Source organism: Pelobates fuscus, chromosome 1 (genome assembly GCF_036172605.1).
Source record: "Pelobates fuscus isolate aPelFus1 chromosome 1, aPelFus1.pri, whole genome shotgun sequence".
Taxonomy (NCBI): Eukaryota; Metazoa; Chordata; class Amphibia; order Anura; family Pelobatidae; genus Pelobates; species Pelobates fuscus.
The window spans coordinates 150,506,173-150,529,603 of record NC_086317.1 but is presented as its reverse complement, the minus strand read 5'-3'; the positions used below and the strand labels follow the sequence as shown (position 1 = coordinate 150,529,603).

General features: G+C 39.6%; 1 protein-coding gene across 1 annotated transcript; it reads left to right on the top strand.

The window, feature by feature from the left end:
• Nucleotides 1–13,182: 13,182 nt before the first annotated feature.
• On the top strand, nucleotides 13,183–14,163 carry LOC134601195 (olfactory receptor class A-like protein 1). The gene has a single exon (XM_063445691.1). The coding sequence runs from the start codon at nucleotides 13,183–13,185 to the stop codon at nucleotides 14,161–14,163; it is 981 nt and encodes a 326-aa protein (XP_063301761.1).
• Nucleotides 14,164–23,431: the final 9,268 nt, after the last annotated feature.

Below are 23,431 nucleotides of genomic sequence, written 5' to 3'. Positions count from 1 at the left end.
CCAGAAGCTAAAGTGTGCAGGCAATTTACCTCCCAGGCTGTGAGGTTACTGCCGGTCAATTGCACGTGGCGGCGGCCATCTTGGTTTCCTCGAATGCGGTCAGCGGTGTATGCTAAAGATTCTGTGGAACCAAAATCGGCTACACATTTTGCCGAACACCGCTGACCCTTACCTTCTCCCATACAGAACTTGCAGCTCCAGAGACTAAGTCCCGTTCGAAATGGGACTTAGTCGTTTTTTTCGCATGAAATTGACCGACCGCACAGCCCAAATCTATGGAACTGTTTTGGGCAGGAAATTGTGCTTGCGGTCGGTCATAAAGGACTTCCAGCTAACTTTTGATCCACTGGAGGGATTTGGCTGATTTTTGGAAGGGTTTATGTTTGATGTATGCTGAGTCTGAATATGCAACTTTTATTGAAATTGAATGTATGGTTTTAAAGTTACAGTGTGTGTGTAAAAACTGTATTTTTATTGTATGTAATAATTGGTTTAACTGTTTATCTGAGGGGAGGGAACCTGTGGGCGGTACTATGCTGTTATTGGTTAATTTCATCCTCCCCCTGGGAGTGTCCTGTGTGTACCTTATCCTAATAAAAAGCAGGCTGGGTGTTCCAGTCCTCAGACCTCTTCTGACCCTCAATACGTAGCCGTGTCTCGTTATTGGAGGGAACTGCTATATCTCACTGGGGACTGCTATGCGCTGTATATTCCCCTGAGCTCTTAATCACTTAGCTCTTGTAAGAGCTCGTTCCGGATACGCTCTCCTGGAGGAGAGGTCTTCCCCACACGGTCCTGGAGGACAGAAGCCGATCCAGGGTGGAAGGAAGACGGCGCGGCTCCAGTTAAGCTACGGCGGTTGTGGAGCCTGCGGTGGTTGTGGTGTCGTCTGCAGTGCTTGGAGTCCTCTGAGAGCGCTAGGAGCATCCATCAACGGAGGGTACTCAGTCGGAGTACACGGAGCTCCGTTACAATGAAACATAATTTTATTTGAATAAAATCTAATTAATTAAGATGTTTTTTATTTATTAAGATGTTTTTATTTTATTAAGTTCTGCATGACATTTTAACTGTGAATGTCATATTACTTTTATATAGTTACATAGTTACATAGTTACATAGGCTGAAAAGAGACATGTGTCCATCAAGTGTTAGCCTTTGTTTTTTGCTGTTGATCCAAAAGAAGGCAAAAATCCAAGTTTGAGGCACTTCCAATTTTGCAACAAACCTCGAAAAAAATGTCCTCTTGACCCCAGAATGGCAGTCAGATTTAGCATTGGATCAAGAAGCTATTACCCTACAGTTGAAAAATTAAATAATTGAATATTTTTGCAAGTATGCATCTAGTTGTTGGTTAAAAATCTGCACTGACTCTGATAAAACCACTTCTTCAGGCAGAGAATTCCACATCCTTATTGTTCTTTTGGTAAAACAAATCTTTGCTTTGCCTTAGACTAAATCTTCTTTCTTCCAGGGTGAACGCATGACCTTGTGTCTTATGTATTGCCCTGTTTGTAAATAGATTTCCACACAATGGTTAGTATTAGTATATTTGTATAATGTTATCATAGCTCCGCTGAGGTATTTTTCTAAACTTAAGAGGTTTAAGTTTGTTTACCTTTCTTCATAGCTAAAATGTTCCATTCCTTTTATTAATTTTGTAGCCCGTCTCTGCACTTTCTCTAGTGCCATAATATCCTTCTTTAGAACAGGTGCCCAAAATTGTACACATATTCAAATAAGTGGTCTTATCAGTGATTTATAAAGAGGCAAAATTATATTCTCATCCTGAGAATTAATGCACTTTTTCATGCATGACAATACCTTACTGGCCTTAGCCACTGCTGATTGACATTGCACATTGTTGCATAGTTTGTTGGCTACATCTTGCTCACATTGTATTACTTTACAGAGTTTTGTGTCATCTGCAAACACTGAAACATGACTTTCAATGCTTTTTTCAAGATCATTTATAAAGATGTTAAATAGAAGGAGTCCCAGAACAGAACCCTGAGGGACACCACTTGCCACCTCTGTCCAGCTTTGAAAATGTACCATTAATGACAACTATCTGTACTCTATTTTTAAGCCAATGTTCTACCCAAGAACAAGAATTTCCATCTAGACCGATTTCTTTGAGTTTGAACACTAATCTATTGTGTGGAACTATATTAAACACCTTGGCAAAATCCAAATAGATCACATCCACTACAACACCTATACTTCTTCATAGAATGCAATCAAGTTACTTTGACATGACCTGTACTTCATAAAACCATGCTTATATTTGCTGATAACCATGTTCTTCTGATATTCTTATTGCAGTAAAAGTAATATGACATTCAGCGATGTCTCACAAGTACAACAGTACCCCCATGAACAGGTTTTATGGGGTTTGGGAAACTTACATGGTCAAATATAGGGCTAACTCCTTATCTAATATTGCACATTGAAACTTGCCAGATTGGTTTGCTAGCCCTATGTTGCCTTTGAGACCGTATGGTAGCTCAGAAATGAGAACTAACCCCATAATGGCATACCATTTGGAAAAGTAGACAACCCAGAGTAGTCAAAATAGGTTATGTCCAGTCTGTTTTAGTAGCCACCTAGTCACAAACCCTGGCCAAAATTAGCGTTCATATTTGTTTTTTGCAATTTTCACAAAAAATAGCATTTTAACCAATGATATCATCAGCGTTATGCATTTTACTGCTATAAAACGACTCCCAAGTACAACAGTACCCCCCGTGTACAGGCTTTATGGTGTTTTGGACAGTTACAGGGTTGCCCATTTCATTTTTGCATTCTTCACACATAAACTGCACTTTCACTGATGATATCATTGTTGTAATACATTTTACTGTTTTAAAACACTAATATTTGTATTCAGCAAACTCTCCCGAGTACAACAGTACATTCCATGTACAGGTTTTATGGTGTTTTGGGAAGTTACTTGATGCACGGGGACTGAATGGGTTGTCAGGCAGTCCCCCCCAGTTTAGGTAAGTGCAGAGCTGTGCAAACAGCTGAGAATTCTATGCCTCCGGTGGCATTTAGGGCCGCTTCCTTAAGGATGGCAGACATTAATGTATAAAGCTGATATGTGCTATTCTTGTACAAAAAAAAAATATATATGTTGTGTTCAATAACACCTGCTGAGTACAATGGTACCCCAACTGCATGCCTTTGCACTATTCATTGAAGCTATTTTTATTTATTTTATTTATTTATTATTGACATTTATATAGCGCCAACAGATTCCATAGCGCTTTACAATATCATGAGAGGGGATTTAGCTATAAATAGGACAATTACAAATAAACTTACAGGAACAAAAGGTTGAAGAGGACCCTGCTCAATTGAGCTTACATTCTATAGGAGGTGGGGTGTAAAACACATTAGGACAGGAATTTGCAGTCAAATAAGGTGGGCTGCCCTTTAGGAGAGGGCAAGAGACAGGTATGTGAGGTAGGGGTTAGTCTTGGAGGCCATAAGCTTTCCTAAAGAGATGGGTTTAACCCCTTAAGGACCAAACTTCTGGAATAAAAGGGAATCATGACATGTCACACACGTCATGTGTCCTTAAGGGGTTAAGGCACTTCTTAAAAGATGCAAGACTAGGGGAGAGTCTGATGGCGGTAGGCAGGCTATTCCAAGCTACCAGGCTATTTCAGTTTCTCTGGTTAGAATGTTCAAAGATGGATTTGATGGGCCTATGTCTCACTTTGAGGCATTATAGCAGTTTGAAATCAGAAATTCCAGGGTATATTATATGCGTGTATTGTGCCTTAACTTGCCGCAATGTTTTCACTAATTTATGCCAAAGATTGTGTTTAAAAAAAATACCAAAAAAAATTCTGGGTATTTTGTACATTTGATATGTGCCACTGTGATAAAATCTCAAAAATTATACTCAGTTACATCTTCTAAAAGAAAGAAAGTAAAACAATATGCCCAATATACGACCTAGAAACTATTATGTGAAGGTACAAATTTAGGTTTTTAATTGTGAATTTTTTTAGACGGTGTTGATGAGTCTGTGTTCCATCTTGGATTACAGGTTGCTAATTTAAACTACCCCACAATGGCCTACCATTTAGAAACATAGAAACATAAAATGTGATGGTAGATAAGAACCATTCAGCCCATCTATTCTGCCCAATTTTCTAAATACTTTCATTAGTCCCTGGACGTATAATACAGCTAGAAATGTAAACAACAAAAGGTGTGGAAAATGGCGCTTTAGTAAGGGATTATGTGATGATAGTAGGTTTCAGCTGCTGTGAACACTCTGTGGGTATTCCCAATATCCCACCATAAAACAACACCAAAAAACAAAATATCTTGGGATCCGGTTAGTGTTTCCACTCTCCGGGTCTCAAATTAGAGTGCAGCGCTTAGTGAACAATATGGATAACTCACCCCGATCTGATTAGCTTGTGGGGGTATACATGAAGAATAAAAGAGAAAAAAAAGTATGTATACAATGATTGGTATTAAGTGTGAGTATAATATTACTCACATTTTTTAGAGCCTTTTTAGTTTTTAGGCTCTAAACTTCCAGGCCTCCGTGTCTTTAAGGTAGACAGCTTAACCCCTCTTTTTCCTTCCATTCTTTTTGTCTTGCCACCATACGGATATAAGAGAAAAGAGAGACCGGATTCTGGGTGTAGTATTTTCAAGAAAACTTCCTATAGGTAAATTATAATGAAAGCAAAAATTGCTCACCTTATTTAGGGCCTATTTGTCCAGGCTCTAAGTTTGTACGCCTAGTGTCAACTTGGGGTGACACTTCCCCCTTTTTACCGGACAAAATGCAGGATGCAGCAGTCAAATATAAATAATTTATTAACTATAGTTAAAACTATATAGCGAAAGCCGACGGCCAATTGAGGAAGCTGCTTTACAGCGAAACGCGTCTTGGCAGAGGAGAACGGAACTACTACTGCACCTTAAACCTATATTGACTATTTTTTTATTTTCTAGCATTGTGTTCATTTTTTATATATTCTTTTTAACTATAGTTAATAAATTATTTATATTTGACTGCTGCATCCTGCATTTTGTCCGGTAAAAAGGGGGAAGTGTAACCCCAAGTTGACACTAGGCGTACAAACTTAGAGCCGAGGACAAATAGGCTCTAAATAAGGTGAGCAATTTTTGCTTTCATTATAATTGCACTAATTGCATTAGTTAATGATCCATTCCAGGATAAGGTGACAGTACAAAGTAAAAGGGGGAATGTTACTTGAAAGTCCAAACCGAATGCAAGTGTAATCCAGAAAAAAAGAGACCCAGATAGTTAGCAATAATGGGTCTTAAAGAAAAAAGCTTGCCAAGCAGTCAACAGGAAAACTTGAAAATAATAATAAGGACCTAATTTGAAATTGCCAAAAATAAGTAAAATAAATTAAATAGAATAAAGGTGTATTACCATGTAATGTATACTAAGAGTGATCACAAAATTAAATATAAAAGTAAATAGTCGGCCAATAACAGAGACAGATATAGAATTTTTTTTTTTTAAATAAACAAATCTGAATATAAAGAAAAATGCTGATAGGGAGAAAATAACATTGCAGTAAAGTGCAATAGAATAGTGGTGAGAACGTCTGAAGATCAAATGTAGGGGGAAAAGGAAAAACCTTCATTTAAACCTTTTGGGTTTAGTGTATTTAATTTGTAGATCCATCTACATTCTCTTTGACGTAAAATGTTGTCGAAGTCACCACGTCTTTGTTCTCGTCTGACAAGTTCCAGGCCACAAAAAAGGATATCTTTAGAAGACCCACCATGCTGTTCCTTAAGGTGTCTTGAAATGGGAGTGTCAAGATGGTTTTTGGGGGATCTGACATGCTCTTTAATACGTTCCTTAAAGGGCCGGAATGTTTTTCCAACATACATTAACTTGCAACTACAGGTGAGTAAATATACTACCTCTGTAGAGTTGCAGTTAAAAAACTGAGTAATTTTGAAGGATTGTTTGCCTTTGCTGTCGCTTACTGTTTTAGAATCTCTGAGGATATACCTGCAAGCAACACATCTACCGCAGGTGAAAGAGCCTGTAGGTATGTTGCGTCCAAGCCAGGTGGTGGAAAGAGGTTGTTTAATAACAAAGTGACTAGGTACCAACATGTCACGGAGATTCTTATCCCGCCGAGCCGTGATAGTAACATGTGGGCCTAGGACTTTGTTAAGGTGAGTATCTTTCAAGAGTATCGGCCAAAATTTTTGGATGGAATGTTTCACTTCGTCCCAGCCGGTGTCAAATGTGCCAATCATCCTAATGGTTTTATTGTCACTTTGATGTAATGCTGGGGAGTCTGCCAAAATCCTTAATAATAATAATGATTAAGTTGTGCCCAGCATCGCAAAGGGGTTATGTCATCAGTTTACTCAAATATCAGTGCAACTCTTTTTATGTCAGATTAATAAATTGCATGCTTTAATTTTCTTCAGAAAATAAATGATCTGCTTTAATTTTGTTGTATTTTAATATTAATGAAGACATGTAAACGGGTATACACACAAGCCATTTTATAGACTTTGGACTCATTATATACTCTACAATACAGCCACAAAATAATTTTAAAGACTATTATATGAAATTAGACTCTATAAATCAGACAAAATATAACATGTTTAATCTCATCGGTAACATTTATATGATTCTGGTGTTAATTAATCAGTGAAGCAGGTGAGATTGATTAAATCTGCATTTCAATTGTAATTAATACCTTTCCAAGTTCAATCATTAAGCAGCTAAAACTGTTAAGAGTTCCAGTATAATCTAAATATTTTATTCACTAAATGGTGAATAACTGTTAGAACTGGACCATGGAGCAATGAAAAATGCTGCCTTGTCAGATGAATCACGTTTTAGTTAGATCAGGTGGATGGCCGAGTGCATTATTTGGCTGGGGAAAAGATGGCAGCAGGATGCATTATGGGAAGCCAGCTGAAGCAGTGTTCTGCTTGGAAACCTTAGGTTCCATAGATGTTATTTTGACACATACAACTTAACAAGAGATTGTTGCAGACCATGTACAACCCTTCATGGCAATGGTTTTCCCTGGTGGCCTCTTTCAGCAGGATAATACACCCTGCTACACTACAAAAAGTGTTCAGGAATGGTTTGAGGAACATGACAAAGAGTTAAAAGTGTTGCATTGAGCTCCAAATTAGCCAGATGTCAATCCGATTGAGTATCTGTGGGATGTGCTGAACAATAAATCCAATCTATGAAGGCCCCACTTTGCAACTTAAAGGATCTGCTGCTAATGTCTTGGTGCCAGATATACCACATAACGCATCTTGTAGAGTTCATGCCTCGGCACATCAGATTAGTTTTGGCAGCACGAAGGGGACCTACAATATATTTGGCAGGTGGTTTTAATGTTGTGGCTGATCAATGGGTAGATAGCTCTTTCTAGATTGCTCAAAGTGAAGCCAAACTGCTGAACTGAAAGCATTGCTAACTCGATATTGTTTCCAGCTTGGTTATCTTTACTTAAAATTTTTAATTCACTTTGAATAGACTTTGAATTCTCACCTTAGTAAATAACCCTGTTAGTGATTGTTAATACTATTATTTTATGATTTTATGACTTGTGAAGCAGAACACTATTGGGAAGGGTTAAAGATGGCTTGCCAGTGACGTGAAAGAGGGCAGATACGAAAAGGTGCAGGTCTGCTGGGATGAATAAAAGTAGGACACCAGGGAACAAAGTCAGGACAATGGGACAGGACCTGTAATCTGGACTGTCTGACAGAAATCCAGACAGTTGGAACAGTGATCAAGTTCTGCAGGAATAATTGGGAATTGTTTTTCTTGCAGGAACACTGTTCTTGCAGGACTCAAGCACTGATACAGCCACAGGAAATGGAAAAAAGAGATCTCCCTCCCTGTGCGATTGCAGGCCTTGACCGGTGTATAGTCGCCATATGGGCAGTCGGATTCCAGGACAACCCCCCCACATACCTAACCCAATAATGCATTGACACGCAGGTATATGGGAAACACTGGCCACAGCTTTATTTAAACAATCCTGAATAATAACAATTTATTAATTACAATATTAATAACTATAGTAATAATTTAACAAATAAACATGGGTCATTGCCCCCCATACTCCGCCCTCCGAATCCTTCTGTTGATATAAAAGGCAATGACCCCCATATAAATAACACATATATATATACATATATACCAACATATTCCAACATACCAACTTAAAGTGCCAAACATAAATTAACCATGGCAGGGGTATACCCGGATACCCCTGCCCCACCAGGTTCTGAGCCACCGACAGGACTCGGAACCTACCAACCACCAATTACCACAGTTTTCGTCTCCATGACGTTCATCCTAGGGAGCCTATTTCTTCTCCTTCAGCTCCCTATCCCACTTTTGTGAAAAAACGGGATAACCCTAATCTGCAACCAAAAACTCAGGGAGGGTGGGCGGGACAAACTCGGCCAGGTAGGAAATTAAAAGTGAATCATTTAAAATGGATGCCTATTTAAATAGCCAAGCCTACTTACCCATAACTCCATTCCTTCCTTGCTTCCTCCTAACCCCTGTCAAGGCCTTTTTTCGCTTAGCTGCGCTTTGGCTACATGGGGCGATGGAGTATGAGAAGTCCTTTGTCTGTTCCCCAACTGTGTAATCTCCCTCTTGCAGATTTCATCTGTCAGAGCATTGCTGCAGGTCACCATGGCAGCTTTCTGATATTGCACTCTGCTGGGGCTTGCAGAGGTAAGAAGCAGGGAGGGGGATTAATATTAGATAAGTCCCCCGAAAAAATGATATCTCTCCCACTCAACACCACCCCTATTTAAGCCCCACAAATGCACACACAGTGCATTCACTATATACACATACAGCATCCACTATACACACATTGCATCAACTACACCTACTGCATACACTGTACACACCCTGCATACACTACATACACACACACTATATACACTACACACACACACACACACACACACACTATATCTGCTATACAAATGCACACACTGTATCCACTACACACACTACATCCCCATACACACACTTATCCTCCATACATGCTAGATGTTCTATACATATAAACTACATTACATTACAACACACGCATTACATCCTCTACAAACACACTCTACCGCCATTCTAGGTGCTTGCAAGATAGTGGTGGAATGGGTGGTAAGCCCTGTATGCCAACTTAGAGTCTCCCTGTGGGCAGCACTGAAGACGCTACACCTCCGCTGCTTGCAGACGCCATTTGTATCATCACCGGCGCTTTACTATACATGTTGCACTGTATTTCCTGAGAAAGGCGTGTATATATGGAAATGTTGGAAATCTTCCCACACTTTTTTTCCAGGGCTTGACTCCTGGGCTGGGAGGAAATGTTGCATGAATAGCTTGTAATAATTTTATTTTTTAATTTTAGATTCTAGTGATTGTATATGTATACTTCTGCTGCTTGTATCTTTGTTATGCAACATTAAGACCTTTCATTAAATTCTTTTTTTTTTTAGTTGGTACTGATCCAATATGGCTGACAGGTATTTGAAAACTTCTCTTCATGACATGTCTTCTCTTTTATTTCAATATCCATAATTAAAGTTCTGTATCTTAGACCAAAGTATCAATGAAAAGATTTTGAGTAAAAAAAAAAAAAAAACACTGTTTGCATTCACTTATTAGCATTACTAGCTAATTGATCTCTTGTGTAATGACATTGGATACACAGTGGATTATAAATACAGGCAAACCTGTAATTAATATTCATAGAACAAGCTCTGAACTTCACACAGGTAAGTTCCCTTAGCCACTACACATGTTTTGGACCAGAATTCCAAAAGATGAGCTCAGCAATGGCATTAACTTCTTCCTTGTGGTATGATCAATCCATTCAAGTGTTATATTTTTACTAAAAATACCCCAGATACTTGTGCATAGCATCATGTAATAATGTTTGTGAAGTCAGTCACTGTGAAACCGTAAATAAAATTCCCCAAGATTTTTTTTTTAATCCCACAAGACATATTTAAGCATTCCAAGTCTTAGAAATTAGAAAATATTTTTCCAATGCAAATAATTTTTTTTTCTGTTTTATGTCATACTTTAACGAAACTCAGATCTGAGCCATATCTTGAGAGAGAGAGAGAGGAAAATAGTCTTACTAAATTATAGATTACCAGAATGACACATAAACATATAGATGGATGGATAGCTAAAAACAAGATAGATATATATATATATATATATATAGATAGATAGATAGATAGATAGATAGATAGATAGATAGATAGATAGATAGAGAGATAGATGATAGATAGACAGAGAGATAGATGATAGATAGACAGAGAGATAGATGATAGATAGATAGATAGATAGACAGACATATAGATAGATAGGTAGATAGATAGATAGATAGATAGATAGACAGACATATAGATAGAAGGATAGATAGACAGACATATAGATAGATAGATAGATAGATAGATAGATAGATAGATAGATAGATAGATAGATAGACAGATAGATAGATAGACAGATAGATAGATAGATATATCGACAGATAGACAGATAGATATATATATATATATATATATAGATAGATAGATAGATAGACAGACAGATAGATAGATAGATAGATAGACAGACATATAGATAGATAGGTAGATAGATAGATAGACAGGCATATAGATAGATATATAGACAGATAGATAGATAGATATATCGACAGATAGACAGATAGATATATAGATAGATAGATAGATAGATAGACAGACAGACATATAGATAGATAGACAGACAGACATATAGATAGAAAGATAGATAGATAGATAGATACATAGATATATAGATAGATAGATAGACAGACAGATAGATAGATAGATAGATAGACATACAGATAGATAGATAGATAGATAGACAGACAGACAGATAGATAGATAGATAGATAGATAGATAGATAGATTTTGTGATTCTAGTGATTGTACATGTATAGGTAGAACAGACATATTATCAGGTAGAGAGGTATATAGTAAAACAAGAGGATGACACATAAAAAAAAAAATCAGAAATAGACAGACAAGCAGAATAATATTTGTTTCACCACAAACACGTATTTCAGTGAAATGTATTCAGCCTTAATAAATATTACATTTTAAGATGTTAACAATCTATGGGTCTTTGGCAAGTATCAGAAATGCAGAAAGTGCATTATACATGTAAACACGCAGAGATGTGAGCTCCAACTAATTATTTATTGCCTTACTGTTTTCATTTTTTTACATTTACATTACCTGCATAATGTGTGTCTCCTGTATGATACTGAAAAGTGAGTATTTCATAAATTCATGTTGCTGTACCTATTTTAGTATGCCTAGTTAAGGAATATATTTAAATGTGAATTATTTCTATTCAAAATGCTTTGTGCAAGTTTCTTCTTGTGACTTTAATGCTTCAGTGTGGTTTAATTGACTATTAGTAGTAAAGAGAAGGAAAGCCATATTAAGCTTTGATCGAATTGTGAATCATTTGTATCTACGTATGGATACTGTGTGTATATTTTTTATTTCCATTGGCAAAGGGTATATCTTTCAAGTTTGTAAGGACTACTTTTTTCATATTGAGATAATTAATGTATTTGTATCAATTACACATTCAGTATTGTGCATGTACAAAATGAAACAAAACATAATTTCCATTAAAAAAAAATGCACTTAATAAGGCACCATTCAATTTTCTGGAAAGAGGTTCTCATATTTCTTCTCACGACGGCCCTCACTCTCCACATATGGGACCAATTGCAGACAGTAAACGGTATCCAAAACAAATACCATTCTAAGATGCCTACGTCAGCGTTTTAAAGACGTGTCGCCATGGCTTTCCATACCAACATGGCTAAATTCAGGGGCTTCGTCTTTCAAAGAGATATGTAATAAAGGCACTCTGTGGCCTTTCCTAGACCTACAGAACAAGTTTACTTTACCTAACTCTCTTATCGTCCACTACCGACAAATGAAGCACATGGATGAGCTCCATCTCCACTAAATTGTAAATCCACAGAGGGTGCACAAATGATGTTGTCAATCCTCCATAAAACACAAAACCCTATACATATGCTGCAAGGCTATAATGGAAACTATTTCAAAATGCCATTGAATTGGCTTAGGGTTAGGGTTAGGGTTAGGACAGCCAAAAGGGAGTACGCTCCTACTGACCAAGACTGAATTACATCCAATAATGCCTTAAAAAGCCTCTTCTAAATGTTATTCACATATAGAAGCACACAGTGCTTTATGGATGAAATGTGATGCCTAGTAGACTCACCAAATATATCCCAATGTACCTGCATTCTGTTGGAAATGCAGGGATCAGGAAGGCACAATGATGCACATATGTTGGTAGTGTCCCTGGATTATACCACTATTGTCATCCTTACATAGTCAGGCCTTCCCCATTACTCTGAACACCTGTTTGTTTCTTCTATTCCATTCAATTATCCTATAAGCTGATAGATAAATAGCTGAAATTGTCAACTTGGAGTCCAGGAATTTGATCGCATCATACTGGAAACAAACCATATGCCCAATCTTTCACAACTTATAGAAAAGCAAACCTATACTATACCTAAAATTGTCTATTGATTCCCCTACACTACAATTGAAGTTTGAGGCAGGCTGGCAACCCTGACTTTAAAAACAAAAAAATACAGACATGAGTTCTTACCATTTAAAATACAGAACACTAGGGATGATAAGTAGTTGAAGGTGAGTGTGGCAGGAATGGGGGGCACTCTGGGGGGATGTAGTTGAGTCAGGCTGGTTGGGCAGGAGAGGATCAAGGGTAGCTCCACAGTTATTGTAGCATAGTATCTCTTGCTTACTGACCAATGGGCTGCGCTGTGTACATCAATAGTGAACCAAAATCTGTGCACTCTATAGCGCCATACTTGAAGTATAACAGATTTTTCAACATAATCCTATTTTTTTTTCTGTATCCTGTCCTTCTTGTTTTGTATCTCTTTATAGTTCATTTTACCGTTTACACTTTGCTGTCTGTGTGTTCAATGTATGCTGCTGAAAAATCAATACGAATACAAAAAACAAAAAGGAACTTAATATCATCTCCCTATATCTTTTTTTAGATATTGGGGAGAACTTCCAGGAAATATCATGGACCTCCTATTATTTATCAAAGCTGCCAGCTTTCTCCTCCTGGTGATAATTGGGATTCCAGGAAACATCTTTATTTTACTGCAATTCACTTACATCAGGATGCTTGAGAAGAAACTCTTATCCACCAACATCATATTGATGGCACTAGCTGTAGCAAATTTACTTGTTATTCTTTCTCGAATCATCCCACAGACCATAAATGCATTTGGTGTAGAGGACTTACTAGATGACTCAGAGTGCAAATTGGTCATTTTCTCTTATAGAGTGAGTCGTGCAATGTCTATTTGTGTGACCAGCTTACTTAGCTGCTACCAATGTATCCTCATAGCTCCAAGCACACATTTTTGGATTTATTTAAAAAAAATTGTAACACAAAATATGCTTTTTATTATAATGATCTTCTGGTTGGTTAACCTCTCCATGTACCCTTATAGCATCTTAAATGCCCGTGCCAGGAGAAACCTTACATCCTCCCCATATACTTTACACTTGGTCTACTGTGATGCTGATTTTTTAACATACATAGCATATATCGTCAATGGATCCTTTTATGCTTTTAGGGATTTTATTTTTGTAGGGCTAATGACGTTGGCAAGTAGTTACATTGTGTATAGGTTGTTTTCTCATGAGAGATCCATGAAAGGCATGAGGAGCTCAGACAAATCCCAAAGAAGAACAGTTGAGCTAAAGGCATCTAGAGCGGTCATCTTGTTGGTTTCCCTGTATGTTGTGTTATTTGGATTGGATAATTCCATGTGGATCTATACACTGACTCTCTCTAATGTTAGTCCAAACATGAATGAGATACGGATCTTCTTAGCATCTTCATATTCAGCCTTTAGTCCTATAGCTATTATATTTACTAATCCCAAACTTAACCAGTGCTTTGTATATTGTAGTAGAAACAGACCACTGACAACTGTGATGTATCAGCCTAATTCAGAAAGCAACGGACATGTTTATTCTATAAGCAAATAGTTAATATCACATTGCCATGTCAAATGCTCTGTCAATTCTATATCCCAGTATTCTGCTTTATTTTGTGAATAAAGAGAACCCAGTGTTGGATTGTGTGTATGTATAATTGTGCTGTTTATCTCAACAGAACAATAAAGGTATTAGTAGGCGTTGAAAAATAAACATTAACGTGAACATTTTCAAATCAAATGCATTTTAATTGTATTTAAGTTTCATTTAACGGGTTACAGAAAGTAAAAAAAAATTAAAGGAAACAAAAAAGGTGCTGAAGATAGGAATAGATGCATGCAGCAAAATATTATTCCAGCATTAGTGATGGAATCTTCTGCAGATAATTTAACATTATATGACAAGCTGCTGTATAACAAGTATAGGTAAAACTGCAAGTATGACAAAGATAAAAAACCCAGGTACTACAGACTAAAAAACATAAATACTGGTGTTTGTAATTAAATAAATGTATATATATACCCAATGGCTCTTTCAGCAAAGATGTATTCACAAGTTTGCATTGTGACACAACTGTATTTTTACTTCATTATTTCCAAATGAAAACACAATCTTCCCAGTCATTTTAAAACGCCAGTGCTTTAACCTTTTGACAGTAAATTAATCAATACACAATAGGAAACACTAGAAACGTCAAGAAAAAAAAACGATAATATTATAAGTGATCTGCATTTGATAAATGAGAAATAACCCTGAAACATGTCCAATCAGTTAGATCTGAATTATGGCTTTACATCAGCTAAATAAATCATCTCAATGGTCTTTCAACAGTTCTAAAACAATGTGCTCATACGGAGACAAAGAGGTAACAGAAACGTTGGCTTTTCAAGCTAGCAGAAAACTGCACCGTTAGATGTGATTAGCTATTTTATTTATTGTACTTCAAAGACAAAAACCTAATGGTTGTAGTGTTTCATCACTGTTCAATCCTTTTTTTTATATCTCTTTCAGTCAATAAATGAGATTAGCAAATGGTCAAATGTCTAAACTATAGTAAATATCTACATGCTCTACTTAATACAACAGATTGATTTTTCATTCACCTATTGTCTTTAAAGGAACACCTATCCACCACAGCTCAATGAAGTGTGTCAACTGCATTTATGGCACTAGAAAAAGTGCAGAGGCGGGCTACAAAATTAATAAAAGGAATGGAACATATCAGCTATGAAGAAAGGTTAACAAATTTAAACCTATTTAGTTTAGAAAAACGTCGCCTGAGATATGATAACATTATACAAATATATTTGGGGCCAATACAAACAATTGTGTGGAAATCTATTCACAAACCGGACTTTACATAGGACACGAGGCCATGCGTTTAGACTGGAAGAAAGAAGATTTTGTCTAAGGCAAAGGAAAGGTGTTTTTACTGTAAGGAGCAATAAGGATGTGGAATTCTCTGCCTGAAGAAGTGGTTTTATCAGAGTCCATACAGATGTTCAAACAGCTACTAGATCCATACATGCAAAAACAGAATATTCAAGGATATAATCTTTCAATGTAGGGTAATAACTGCTTGATCCAAGGATAAATCTGACTGCCATTCTGGGGTCAAGAAGGATTTTTTTTCCTAGCTTGTTGCAAAATTGTGCTATGTAACACTGCTGAATAATACTACTTCTAATACTACTTTCAGTGGTTGTCACTCTGGCAGCACTAGAGGGGTTTAGTGGCTATGGTTTTGCAAACACTGCAGGACCTACGTTCACCATCACCATGCTCTGCATGAATACGTTAAATGCTTCCCATTTGAGATACATTGACTCAATGCATCTCTCTAAGGAGATGTTGATTGGTGCAGTGCAGCGATTTGGCACGCATGTGCACTAGCTTTCCAATGCTTCCCTAAGGGCAAGTTTTGGATTGGCTGAAATCATCATTATTATTATTATGACTGGTATTTATAAAGCGCCAACAGATTCCGCAGCGCTGTACAATTAGTGGAGAACATACAATATTCACACACAAATACTAAAGGTAGAGAGGGCCCTGCCCATACGCTGAAATCTTGCCATTTAAGCTCTTTTAAACAAAGTGCATAGCTAGATAGCCGGTGAGCTTACAATCTAAAGGATACCGTGGGGATTTGAGACAAGAGGTAGCAGGGGAAATTTGGAAGTGATGGCTTAATAAGGAAACAGAGAGTTGCAGCTATTGGTAGAATATAGAGAGAATGAAGAGGTAAGTGAGTGAGAATGTTAAACAGCTGTAGGAGCATGCTATAAATTTAGGGGGAACCTGGGTGGGCGGGCGTGCGGGTGTGCGGGTTGAGCCGAGTAGAATTGTAGAGGCTTGCAGTATGGATGGTATGGAAAATGGACCTAGGGAAGGGTAGAGATAAAGAGTTATATCAAGGTATTTACAGCTAGGAATGGCAAGCATGGGGGAAGGAGGGGGACAAGAAACAGTTGTGATTTACAATTTAGAATTTTACCAATCAAATCCTAACAGCCAGATTATTAATTAATGCATGTAGCTGCAAGTACAGGATACTACAATAGTACACTATAGATAACAATGAAAACATTATTATAAATAAGTAATCTAGTGGCAAAGGTGAAAGAAATCCGGTGGAGCATCTTCTGAATTCTAAATGTGTACCTTAAAGCTGTAGCATTCGGGGGCGTGGCTAACCGCCAAGAGGAATGGACGTTCACTCCGGCATCACGGGTCGCAATCCGACTCCATCCAGCGTAATACGATGGTAAAATCATCAACAACTAAGAGATGGCACAGCAGAGGGGTAAGAAGACTGCATCCAAAGCAGAGAAAAATAATTTTTTCGGTAACAAGCCGCACCACGAGCCGGAGGAGGCTCAGGCCTTGTCACAAGATGGCGGCTCCGCTTCGGATAGCCCGGAGAATACGATGGCACTGAATGAAGGGGACTCTGATAAACTCACTAAGAGCTACTTACAGAAAGCTCTGGACACCCTGTCAAGCAAACTAATCACATCGTGGCAACACACGGCGGATTCGCTGAGGAAAGATATGCAAGAGCTCGGCAAACGCACCTCCCACATGGAGAACAAGATGGCAGAATTTGCTACAGCGCATAATGACATAGCTTCTCATGTGGAACAACTGGAGCAAAAATTACTAGCGACAGAAAATAAAATAACAGATCTGGAAGATCGCGCACGCAGGAACAACCTGCGCATCAGAGGGATCCCGGAAGACATAGTGCCGGAGAACTTGCAGACATATGTCAGAGGTGTGTTTCACGCATATGCCCCGGACATACCTACCGACATGTTACTCCTGGACCGTGTGCACCGTCTGCCCAGACCACGGTTCCTGCCAGAAACTGCCCCACGTGATGTGCTACTGCGAATGCACTATTTCCATATTAAAGAGCACATACTCAAATCAAGCAGGAATAGAGCGACACCGTTGGAAAATTACCCAAACCTGCAAATTGTTGCTGACCTTTCCGCGTCCACCCTTCGCAGAAGAAAATAATTTGCTCAAGTTGCCAACTCCGTGAGAGCGCACGGCCTCAGATTTCAGTGGGGTTTCCCTACCAAAATGTTGGTGACGAAAGACAACGCCACCCAAGTCATCACATCACCTGAAGATGGACTTTGTAAACTACAAGCATGGGGATTCATGGACCAAGGACCGGAACATAACGCCTCACCTTCCAGACGAATTCAGCTGGACTGGCACAAAGCATGAGCTATGGACATCTGCAAGTATAAAGCCTGCTCATATGTGTGCACTTGCAATATGGCCAAAGACTGAGCATAGGTATCATGTAAAAAAAAAAAAAAAAAAAGGAACCTATTGTTTCTATGTTAACACGTGATTGGTTATTTTACGTTGGATTATACAGTTCCCTAATACTAATTAAGTTGACGAGTAAAGAATACCCATGTAACCAATAGATGTCTGGGTCAACAGCTGGACTAGTCTATCCTAGCCTACTGTAGCCTATAGGGGATACAAAGATCCACAGAGGACACACCTAACTTCCAAGTGTGCCTCTTAACAGGTATATTATGAGGATAAAACTGGTCGAACTACTAAGAGATCAATCAGTAATGCAGATCCCCGACCCTTAAATTACACAGACAGAATAAAAGAAACATAGTTAAAAAAAAAATAATAATAAAAAAAACCTGTTCCGTTGATATTCAATGGACAATTGTTAAATAACAAGCCCTTCCGGCAACTAAGGTACGCGACGCTACCCTATAGAATTTGCTCTCAAACTACAGTTTAAGGTGAAATTGTGTTTGTATACTCATAAGTACTCACAGTTGTGCATAACCAATTTTATTAACTCTAATACCACTTAACCTCTGCCACGTCCTGCTCTGTTCTGTGAAGATGTCTGCAATGGCTTCTGGTATCCAGTACTCTTGTTACAATTCTTGTTTAGTTTTTCTTGGTTTTTGGTTTTCTATTCTATGTCTGGTTTTCTTTATGCTGGGATTTCTGGGTCCATTCCTATAGTTCGTCCCTGGATTTCCCAGTCTCCAGGTTTCCTTTAAATGTTTGTTTTATTTGTCACACCCGTTTGTTTCCATCTTTCATTATGTTTCAGTGTTCCTGCAGGCAGCTGCTCACTGCTTCTGTCCCTTCTTGCAGGTAAGTGCTATATATGTGTTCTGAATCTGTGGTTATTTTAGCATACATTAGGCAGTGTAGGACCTGCCAGATATGGGGTACATTGGCGTTGTTGGCAGGATTATGCAATGTATGATCATATAGTGTGACTAAATCCCCATGATTTCCATATGTAGTACTTAGTTATTTCTCCTCTTGTTTTGCCTATGTTATCTTGTCTTGTTTTAGTTTGTATACCCAGCCCATGTACAGTCCTGTCCAGTCATGCCCATGTTATGTTCATGTTTTCCTCATGTCTTGTGTATATGTTCTGGGTTTAGCTTACTATCCTTCTCTGGTTCTGGGTTCTATTAGTTCTGTCTTGTTTTCATGTTTGGTGCCTATCTCTAGTCTTGCCTTGTTTCTAGTACTGGATACAATCTTGCTGCAGAGCCTCCCTATTCAGCTCCTGGGAGGTCTGCTTAATTTCCATGCTCCTAGTTCCTGGTATCCGCTTAAGCTGATTCAGGGTCTTGGTATGTGGCTGCACAAACGCTGGTGCTCAACACCAGGGGGCGTGCGGTTACCCTGCACCAGACCCTGCTAATCCACCTCCACGCTGTGACTCCTACTCTGAACATCGGGCATACTGGGTCCCGGTCCTGTACCGCCGCCTGGATAGTGTCTGGGTCCCGGGCACCGGACCGCCACCCTGACAACCTCATCCTAGAACAGCAGGGCACACACCAGTGATCCTGTAAGACTATTGTTAATTGATGTATGGTTGACCTAGTAAGACCGACTGCCCTAAAGATTTAAGAGACAGCGGAAGACCCATAGCCACGACGCGGAAACATGCAAGTTTCCACCCCCACGGTACTCTCCATCAGTACCAAGACTTATCCTTGTATATACTTTAAGTTATCACCCGGTTCACATTACCCTATGTTCCCGCCCCTAGTCCCGGTTGGATACGAAAGTCCACACTACTGACCACACCAACTATGATCACTATCATTCCCACAGAGGTAATCTTACCTAATCTGAGCTCCACTGGCAAGTACACACGAAAGAAAGATAGAATGAGGAGTAAGCTTAGAAATATGCAACGATTCCATACGTTATTAAACTATGAAGATATACTCACATAATGTACGGGGATTGAACACCCCTCATAAACGTAGAGTCCTTTTAGAAGAAACTAAGACAGCTAAAGTAGATATTATGTGCCTTCAAGAGACACACTTTGTACGTGGGAGAGTACCAGAGTTTGGGAAACAAGACTATCCAACACAGTATCATACGACTTACTCATCCAAAACTAGAGGAGTGTCCTTCTTGTTCCACAAATCGCTCACCTTTGAGCTGCTAAACGTTAAAACAGACGCACAAGGCCGATACTTAATAATCCATTGCCAAATCAATAGCGCCATATATACCTTGGTAGGCATATACAGCCCTAACTCCAACCAGCGCAATTTCCTGCATAAAGTACTGAGTAAACTACCCCAACAGAACATGTCTGCCGTCATGGTATGCGGAGACATGAACCACATTCTCCAGCCGACTATGGACACGACAGTGTCTCCTTCAACTCCTAGACACAGATCCCTAATACCACAATGTAAAGCCATCACTAAGCTACTACTTGACTACAATCTATACGACATATGGCGAACAAAACACCCGAATGAAAAAAATTATACTTTCCATTCCAGAGTGCATGGAACTCATTCTAGAATAGATGTCATACTAGTATCCAGAGATTTACTACCCTCCACTGTACAAAGTAGCATAGGGGACATAGTGTGGTCAGACCACGCTCCAGTGACCCTCACGACCCAGGACACTTACAAACACAGAGGGAAAGGCCCATGGCGACTAAACGATACTCTCCTATACAATAACGCTTTTACAAAGGAATTGGAAACTGAAATAAATAATTACTTCCAACTTAACAACCAACCTGAAATATCACCCACCACATCTTGGCAGGCCCATAAAGCAGTCATTAGAGGTCAGCTTATTAGCAGAGCGTCCTTTCTCAACCGGACTTCTCAGAAACTACGCCTTACACTGCTGACCAAACTACGTGACCTAAATACAGCCCAATTTTTACACCCCAACCCGGGACTTAACATTGAAATTGAAGAAATTACCAATCAATTAAATGATCTCCTACTTCAAAAAACAGCTCGCACCTTACAAACACTCAAATTGAAGCATTACACTCAAGGAAATAGAGCGGGGAAAAAATTAGCATCACTACTGAGGCATCAACTCACCCAATTCAAAATCCCATACTTGCTCACCAGCACAAGAGGGAAGATATACAACCCCCTAGACAGGGCCGGATTAACATAGGGGCTGATGGAGCTGCAGCTCCAGGCCAGGCCCATGTTTTTTACACACTCCTCTTAGGTTTGCCACCTGACTGGTATTTTACTGGCACAGCCAGTATTTGAAGCTGCCTGGCCGTGCCGGTATTGCAGTAATACCGGCAATACAAATGCAGGTATTTTTCTCAGAATAAATGGAGATTACTCTGCAATACCAGCACCAGCCAGTAGGGGTCACTGTGTGTGGAGAGAGGCAGGGATAGGAAGTTACAGCATATCCCTGCCTTTCTCTACTACTCACTGATCCGTGGCGGAGCAGCAACACAGCACAGAGTCCAGACAGCAGCTCTACAGCTCAGGTAAGTGAGAGAGGGGGGAAAGGCAGCAGGGACACATGGGGACACTGAGACACTAGGGGACTTATGGGGACACTGAGACACTAGGGGACACAGACACATGGGGACACAGACACTAGGGGACACTGAGACACTAGGACACATGGGGACACAGACACTGGGAGACCTGGGAACACTGAGACACTTGGGGACACTGGAAAACATGGGGACACTGAGACACTAGGGGACACTGGGACACTAGGGGACACTGGGACACATGGAGACACTGGGACACATGGGGATGCTGAGACACATGGGGATGCTGTGAGACATAGGGACATTGGGAGACATTGAGACATGGAGACACTATATCCTCGTGTCCCCATGTCCCTCAGCCAGTGTCCCTAGTGTCCCCAAGTCTCCCAGTGTCTGTGTCCCATGTCTCTCAGTGTGACCCAGTGTCCCCATGTCTATGTCCACAACTGCCCCCATGTCTCCCAGTGTCCCCAAGTGTTGGTTTCCCAGCCAGTGTCCCCTAGTCTCCCATTGTCCCCTAGTCTCCCAGTGTCTGTGTTCCCATGTCTCTGTGTCCCTAGTGTCTTAGTGTCCCCAAATGTTTCAGTGTCCCCATGCCTCCCAGTGTCTGTGTTCCTAGTGTCTCAGTGTGCCTAGTGTCCCCATGTCTCCCAATATGTCCCAGTGTCCCCATGTCTATGTCCACAACTGTCCCCATGTCTCCCAGTGTCCCCAAGTGTATGTCTCCCAGCCAGTGTCCCCACTGTCTGTGTTCCCATGTCTCTGTGTCCCTAGTGTCTTAGTGTCCTAAAATGTTTCAGTGTCCCCATGTCTCCTAGTGTCTCAGTGTCCCAATTTCTCCCAGTTTCCCTAAATGTCTCAGTGCCCCCATGTCTCACTGTGTTCCCAGTATCCTAGTGACATGGGGACACACTGAGACATTAGGACACTGGGAGAAATGGGGACACTGAGACACTGGGAGACTAGGGGACTGGGCGACATGGGGACACTAACACTGTGATACATAGGGACACTGAGACACTGGGTGACTTGCGAGACTGAGACACTGGGAGACAGGGAGACAGTGGGAGCAATCCATCTATACAGCATAATCAAACTGTGAGTAGTTTGTTGGTGATTTTACAGAATTTTCTCTGATGTGACTCCTTGTGATTTACATCATGTGATGTAACGCATAACTAATTAATTATACAAATGATTAAGTCTGGTATTTTTTTCCAAGAAAGGTGGCAACCTTAACTACTCTTCACATACTCTTGCTTAAAGGAGCACTATAGGGTCAGGAACACAATCATGTATTTCTGACCCTATTATGTTAAAACCACCACCTGGCCCCTTCTTGCCTCCCTAAATATAGCAAAATATTACTTGTATTCAAGTCTGCAGCTGCTGGCTCTGCCTCTGAACTGACTGTTTGCTGACATCAATAGAAGTGGTGATCTGAGAAAATTACAATACTTCCCTATAGGATTGGCTTAGACTGTCAACTAGGCAGATCAGGGGCAGAGCCAGCAAGTCCAACATAGCCCTGGCCAATCAGCATCTTCTCATAAAGATACATTGAATCAATGCATCTCTATGAGGAAAGCTCAGTGTCTGCATGCATAGGGTGGAGACACTAAATGGCAGTGCTGCACACTAGGCAGTACTGCCCCAGGAAGCACCTCTAGCAGCCATCTAAGGAGCGGCCAGTGGAGTTATTTTCTCTGAAAAGACAGTGTTTACTGCAAAAAGCCTGAATGGAATGATTCTACTTACCAGAACAAATACAAAAAGCTGTAGTTGTTCTGGTGACTATAGTGTCCCTTTAAGTTTGGAAGCTTAAGAGGGATGTATGGGAACAAAACTTGTGTGGACTGGCTGACAATAAAATTAGTTTAGGTAATGCAGACGTTGGTCTCTCTAACACTGTGGCATGTCCCCTTTCTTCTATACTCACTACATACACCTTTTCTCTGTCTCAGACAATATACCAGGAACTTCTGCCTGCTAGTA